General features: G+C 37.4%; 1 protein-coding gene across 1 annotated transcript; it reads right to left on the bottom strand.

Moving 5' to 3' along the window:
• Positions 1 to 2,745: 2,745 nt before the first annotated feature.
• On the bottom strand, positions 2,746 to 4,698 carry LOC108366640 (uncharacterized). Its single transcript, XM_017621089.1, has one exon. The coding sequence runs from the start codon at positions 4,565 to 4,567 to the stop codon at positions 3,230 to 3,232; it is 1,338 nt and encodes a 445-aa protein (XP_017476578.1). The 5' UTR covers positions 4,568 to 4,698; the 3' UTR covers positions 2,746 to 3,229.
• Positions 4,699 to 7,495: the final 2,797 nt, after the last annotated feature.

The following is a 7,495-nucleotide window of genomic DNA, read 5'->3' as shown; positions in this document are numbered from 1 at the left end:
AACTAAACGAAACGAAAAGTAGATATTTTTTCCTTCGACTATGTTGATGTTCAAAGAAAATGTGAAAATATTAGAATCTTAGGCAGCAAAGTAAGAAGCTAATCTAATCTTTTTATTTACTAATCTATGCACTCTTATTCTATTAGCAAATTTCTCTCCTATCATATATGTATATCCTGTCCTATCTTATTCTATCTTATCATATCCCCTCCTATTCCATTATGTAAATCCATCCTATTTTCTTCTCCCCTTTTCTCTCTTATCTGAATCTTTTTTCCCCCAACCTATACTCTACCCTATCTTATCCTATTACATTATATCCTATCCTATCCCATCCTATCACATCTTATCTTATACAATTTAGCATATCTTACCGTATCCCCTCGTACCCTATCCTTAATATCCTAACCTATATAACCTATCTTATCCAACCCTATGTAAATTTCTCCAATTGTTCCTTCCTTTCTTACAAAATTATTAAAGCATGTAGATGACCGCTAACAAATGCACAACCGGTTACGTCCGAGATGTCTCATTCAGAGATTTCTTTTTTTATTAAACCTCTTTTGATTCAAATCTCGTTGAGAGAACAATTATAATAAAAGAATTTCTATAGCAAAACTGGTTTCGTTGCTGCGTTGTCATACTTGATTCTACTAAAATTGATGCTCAGTGAGGTTATAGGTCAGTAGTACATACAATTACAGAGATTGTTAAGCGGAAATTATACGAACTAATTAGATCGCTACTGTAGGTTGTAGTACAATAAGTGGCTAGTTTTGTAAATATTCGTACAAAATAAAATGGGTAATTAAAATACGAGTAAAACATACTTGCAAATAAGCGTTAATGAAAACGCCAAGGAAATGTAGAAATCTATATGATATACTTTTATTTCTATAGAAATCTAGCCTACATACTTATGTACATATTTACGTATGCATCCGCTTCTATTTAATAAATTCTCTTTGATTTAGTAGCCACACCTGACAGTGAATACTTCTCACTAATCTAAGGAATTATTTTTTTTTGTTTTCATTGATAAGCAGCGGCTAATCAATATTATTTATATTTTTCTTATACGATGCATTTATATTAATTTACAATGGGGATAAATCCATATGCCTCTCATGTTTATGATTATGAAACAAAAGAAACGTATTTCAAGTTCGATAATAAAAGGGCTAAGAAAGTAGACACTGAATGGATATTCAGGCTTTCTGGCAAGAACTAAACAGCTGAAAATTTCATTTAAATAATCACATAATAAAAAATAAATAAATCACATAATCCAGATTGATAAAAACTTCACTCGTAAATCTGTGTCATGGGAGTAAGTACGTCATTGGGTTATCAATAATGGGGAAAATAAATCAGAAATAAGAGCTAAAATATTATAATTTCAAGTTATTTGTGTGATAGTTGAACTCATAGATTAACGCACTAGGTAAATAAGCTTGCAGTTGCTGCTGATGGTTGAAGAAGGAAAAATAAATTTATCCAGAGAAGGTTCGCTTTCCAAGCCAGTTTTTTTGTCTCTAAGAGCATTTTTTTGCTATGGAAAAATAACCAGTTCAAGTTTTCCATTAACTGGTTTAGAATTGCAGACTTGACTACGAATGAAATATGAACGAAGACCTATGACAACGTTTTTTTATGTAAGAGAGGAATATAGGCAGAGTACCACGATGTATGTAGAGAACAAATCATTCTTGGTAGAGAGCAGCATATTGAAGCACAGAAACTAACAGGAAGCCTCAAGGCGGATGTGCTTGCCAGATTACCGTTTATAATACTGTCAAAGGAGATTTTGGTCAAATATTAAATTTATTATGTTTATTGATTTTAATTATTATGGAGCTAATAAAAAACTCCAGCCTGGAAAGTATATTTCGTACAAATTTTGGTCATTCCTAGCAGTAAATAATTTGGAATATTTCGAGTCTTGTCCGGATTCAAATAGTACTCATGCTATTTTCTCTGAAGAGAACTACAAAGCTCCGGTCACGACTGTTAAATCTGGAACGAAACAAATCTATATCTGGTCTTTGTGGAATTTTTTTCGCTGCTAGAACAATAACAAATCTCCGGAGATGCATTTACTGAAAAAATTACGTATGTAATTATATACAGTGCCGGACAAAAGTATTAGCACAGAGAGTTTTTCGTAATGTATGCAAAGTTTCTTATTCTAATTTATTTTAAATATTTTTTAATCAATATACAGGTCGTACTTCCCCAAAAAAAACATAAAAACAAATCTCTAAACTTTGTGCAAAACTCAGGAAAATTCAATAAATTTGCATACTAATTTGCAACTTTCTCTTCAGATTTTAGATAGATAGAAAAATTGTAAGTATGCAGTTTTAAAGCCCAATCAATTTTAGCATAACAAAGTGCAAGTTTGAAGTATCTAAAAAATCGCATAGATTTTTGGCAATTTTTTTAGTGGAAAGTGTTGCTCACATCCTCCATACAAAAAATAATTGTCGAACATACTTTGTATGGACAAACCTGAGTGAGAAATAATTTCTAAAAATCAAAGCGATTTTTTCAGCAACTTCAAGCTTGCACTTTGTGATCCTAAAATTAGATGGAGTGTAAAAAATTATCGAAAATAAATTAGAATAAAAAACTTTGCAGATATTGCGAAAAATTCTCTGTTCCAATACTTTTGTCCGACACTGTATGTATGTACATTCATATAAAAGTATTTTTAAAACTTTTACCGAATAAAAAAAACACTTAATATTCATTCGTTTATTTTTATTAAAATAAATAACAATTCGCACTTAAAATTACTTAATAAAATACTTATGTGGTTCACAAAGTGTCATAAGTATCGTATTGTCTTTTGTAGTAAAGCTTTTCACCATTAGAGGACTTGAAACCACAACCAACTATTTTAAAAGCTTAAAAATTCTTCATAAGACTTTTATGGTAAGTACCTTTCGAAAGCCTTGAATATATTTTCAGCCGTTAAAAACGTTTACGACACGCAACAATACGACACTTACGACTTGTGAATACCCCAACTATAACTGACTTTTTGGCGCACTATAGCTAATTTTATCTTTTGGCAAGCATATAAAAGAGAAAATGTTCAGTCCTTTTTAAGTAAGTATTTTGTAGACACTGCACAGTGTCGCAGCGTTTAAGGCACATATACGGCTTTAAAAAAGACCTGTCCTTTTTTTGGTTTTTAACTCACAGCTGTTGTCATTTTGCTTCAAAAAAAGAAGACTTCGTCATCATCCTCCAACTCGCCTTGGCTCAAACTCCTTTCAAAGCTCTTCACACGCCGAAACCACTCCGGATCTGTTGCGCTCACCGCTTCGGGTCGCTCGCCGTGCTTATTCCTATACAAATATTCCGTGATTCCTTGTCCTTTCACGCCATTTACCGTGCATGCGACAAACTGATTATAGATCTTCGAAGCCCAATCTGCGCCCAGATAACGCACCGTCGATTGCTGTTCCTCAATTTGCACAAAGTAGTTCGACTTTGCGGTCTGCACTATGAAATTCTTGTGGCGTGGTGGAGTACCCTTTTCGCCATAAGTGTACAACTCAAAATTGCAACCTGTTATCGGCTCGTAAATGCCCTTCGGTGTGCACACATAACCAACTTTGAGTGAGGAGAGAAAGAAGGATGGCTGACTGAGATTACCCACTACCATGCTGGTGCCATCGGCGAGAAAAAGCGCCACATAGACATAGCGGTTGATATTGGATAGACAACGTTCGGTACCGAAACTGTGATCACGAAAGCCGCGCAGTTTCAGCGGCAAGTCACGTCCAGCTAGTTGCACTTCGCCCACCAGCTGACCGCTTTGCTCATAGTGTATGCGCTTCTCTACCATTTCGGGGACATTTTTGAGCAGATTGTAGAAGGCGTCATTCCAAGCCTCGCGCGCTACCGAATCCGCAATAACCGCAGAGCTAAGATCGCGATTGTAGTAGAAGAAAGGTGCTTGAGTGGTGAACTGCAAATTGAGCTGCACTGGCAGGCACTTACGCTCGTCCGATGCCGGCCGCAGCTCACCTTCATAGCGTATACGCCATTGGCGCATCGACTCCTCCGGGTAGATGTGGAAGCCACAACCTTTGAATTCCTCATTCTCGCGTGTACCATCTGTCGTGAAGTAAAGCATGTCCGGCAGCTTGGGCGTGCAAAACAAGCCATGCTCGGGTAGATACAGATATAGGCAGGCCTTCAGCACACCACGGCGACGACGCTCCAATGTTACAAACACTTTCTCACCCTGCTCGTTGGCGCCCATGAAAGAGACAACATCGTAGCTTTGTGGATTGTCGCTCAACGCTTGTGGACGGTCCATTTGTGCAAGAAATTCGGGTGAGTTGAGTTCGTCCTTCTTGTGGTAGACGCGATGACGCAGGCGCTTCACCAGCAACAAGGCGATGATGTACTTGAGTTGATAGAAGAGTCCCTTCGCAGGGTAGATGCCAAAGATCAGCTGTGACTTCAAGCGCAGCAATACAATGATGAGCACAAGGAATAACAAGAAAGCGGCAAACCCGCCAAATGCGGTGGCGAATAAATACATCACTTGTTCCAATTTCTTCTTTCGTGTATTTAAATAATCTAGTCCAGTGTTTATTTACACAAATTCTGTGTTATCCGCGTAACGCGCTCGCCTCGATCGACTTAATTCAAGCAACTGGCGTTAGTAGCAGATCGCATGCTTGCTAAAGTGCAACAAAAGCTACGCGTAACTTCTAGTTAGCGCTATCAGCTGGAGCGTCAACAAGTGTATCGCTTACAAAGTGCCGATGTGCTCGCTGTTCGGAGGTATGTGTTGCGCGGCACCACAGCGCTACCCCGCAAACGATGACCATATGGCTGCGCCCCCAACTGTTGAGCGCTCCAAGATTGCCGCAATATACAAACACATTAAAATAGCCGCGTGGTGTTTTTTTTTTTTTTAATTTTTATATTTGTATTTTCTTTGTGATTATTTATTTTTACGTTTTTTGTTTTGCTTCAATTTTTAATCGGCCGGCATTTCGCATGCTGTCATTGTGCGCCATTAATTAAGCTATTAGCTTTATTTTTTCTTCTCATTCCCCGCCGTTAGCATTTGATTGATTTTATTTATTAATTTATTGTGAGTATTTTTTCAGGTATTGTGTGGAGATTAGATTTAGATTTGAAGGAGCTTGGGTAAATCCACTTTGACTTATAAGCCTGTTTGGCACAATCTAATCTATAGGGGATAAAGTTTTTCGGACGCATAAACTACACAGTAAGACAAGAAGACTTTATAAACCACGTAAGATTTTAGAAAATAGTTTGCGTGACTGCAAAGCTTCAGAGGAAATAAGGAAGATTTCAGAAGCTACAAAACCAGCTATTCTGTTAGATTACATCCAGAGAAGACTCTAAAATTTTCCAGAGACCGAATTTCTTTCTACGGGCCAGCAAAAATCCTATCTCACCTTACCCCATGTTAGGTATATAACTTTAACTTCTCGTCCCATCTCATCTTATTTCGTCTCGACTTCCCCTATCTCATTTGATTTTATGTTAAATTATCTCAGCTGAACTCGTCTTAACTGATCCTATTTCCTCCTATCTCATCTTGAAAACTCAGGGGAGTCATATCACCATTGATGGTCATCCCTAAATATTTCTCACGACACCATGCTGCCAAAAATTTAATTAAACAGACTTTACAACCTGTTAAATTGGCAAAATAAGTGGTCTATATCTATGTATAGCATCTACAGATTTTAGCCAAATGGCGTCAGATTAAGGCAGGAAGCAATCGACTTCCATAGACAATTTTCCGACGGTAAGATTGGGAAAACGAACTGTTGGTTTTGTGATCAAATCCAACAAGGACATAGGAAATTTAACTCTAGAGTGATACATTTAGACTTCCTTCATACATTTGGAATCTGCTGATCGAATATCGAATCAAACTGAAATAGAAATCTTGCCTATATTTGATAGTCCTAAGTCGTAAGGGATAGTCTTCTAAAATCCATGTTATGGCCGTGCATAGTCTTCGTACGTCTTTTTCGATTTTAAAAACACATTCCAGATCGGCCTAACAGCCTGAAAACTGTTGACTTGACGACCCACTGTTCCTGGCACGTTTACACCAGCTGCAACCAACACTAGCCCTTTTTCTATCTCCAAGAAGCCGTTCGTCTTCTTGGTAAATAATAAATTTTTAGATGTCGAGACTTTACGGTTCAAAGTTTTGCTAACTTTTTATATTTTACCCGTAAAGATATTAATATCGGAGGGTCCTAATTACCATAAAATCATTTTTAGACTTTTTAGTTCTTTCTTGTTCGAATGGCGGCTATGCTACCCTGCAAACTTAAAACAACAGTTTTTTTTGTAAAGAAAAAGGTCTAACCTCTTTCTCCACTCTACTCCATCAGTTAACGCAAGAAATAAGGCCCAAAAACAAGCAAAAAAGTGTTTCAGGAGAGATTAGCCAGACAAATTTTCACAAGGAAAACGGAAAAACTCGCAATTCGGATAAATTTGTGCAGCGGCAAAAAAGGACGTTTGACAAATCCGCCTACTACTGTTAAGTCACGCCTCTTCCATGAGCGCTAAGCGCATAACTCTTAACACGACAAGGGTTGCTATAAGTCCTCGCACAATCAAAACTGGTAGTGACTGCAATAATACCAACAGCGGAAGGTTAATTAACACGTGCCTGCCGACGATAAGCGGCAAGGCGATAAGAAGGTATAAAAATTAATAATTGAAAGGATAATGCGGCTGAGTGCGCACACAAATATGAAAAAATCTATGAGAGAGTGATGAAAAGGGCAAGCGGCACATAAAAGGCTAAGCGAAGGCTGTGAGATATTGGAAAACATACATAAATGGGAAACTCATTGTTGTGAATGCGAGAGACTGTAAGATAAAGGAATAGGCAAAAATTCGCATCTACGCTGAAGACGGGTGAAGGGAAATAAATAGGCAAAGCCGCTCTGTTGTCAATTAAAGTCACTTTGGCGGGTGCGAGAGGGCGTATTCGAAAACACTGATAGCATTGCGGTCAGAGATTAGCAGCAAGTGGGTGTGAAGTTGTTGACAATAACAATTTTAGAAAGCATACGTACGAATTACAAAGATAAGATTTTAGGAATGCGTGCAATATATGTTCAGTAACTACTACTTTTGTAATTGTAAACTGGTGATAAGAAATTTTTAGTGACCCTATTAAAATGAAAATTTTCTGTCTGTCCCACTCAATAATTTTCAAAAGTAATTGCAGGAGCAATTACACCTTGCGTATAAAGCAGGGTTCGTATTTGCACACACATGTGCAGCACATCCTAACATTTTAAGCTCACACACGTGTGCTGTGCATATAAAAAATTAAAAATTTGCTCACATCACATGTGTGTGCCGTTTGGTAAACAGCACGGGCACATGTGTGTACTTTCTTTTTATTAATGTAAAGCACACGCACATGTGTGTGCTATGCGTAGAGAAACTTATA

Source organism: Rhagoletis zephyria, unplaced genomic scaffold (assembly GCF_001687245.7).
Source record: "Rhagoletis zephyria isolate East Lansing unplaced genomic scaffold, Rhagoletis_zephyria_1.1 Rzeph_scaffold_02354, whole genome shotgun sequence".
In the NCBI taxonomy this organism is placed as follows: domain Eukaryota; kingdom Metazoa; phylum Arthropoda; class Insecta; order Diptera; family Tephritidae; genus Rhagoletis; species Rhagoletis zephyria.
The sequence above is the reverse complement of the archived record's forward strand: the minus strand, read 5'-3'. Positions and strand labels throughout refer to the sequence as shown.

Coding starts and splice junctions, on each gene's coding strand:
- LOC108366640 (XM_017621089.1), bottom strand. CDS start 4,567: ATGTATTTATTCGCCACCGCATTTGGCGGGTTTGCCGCTTTCTTGTTA.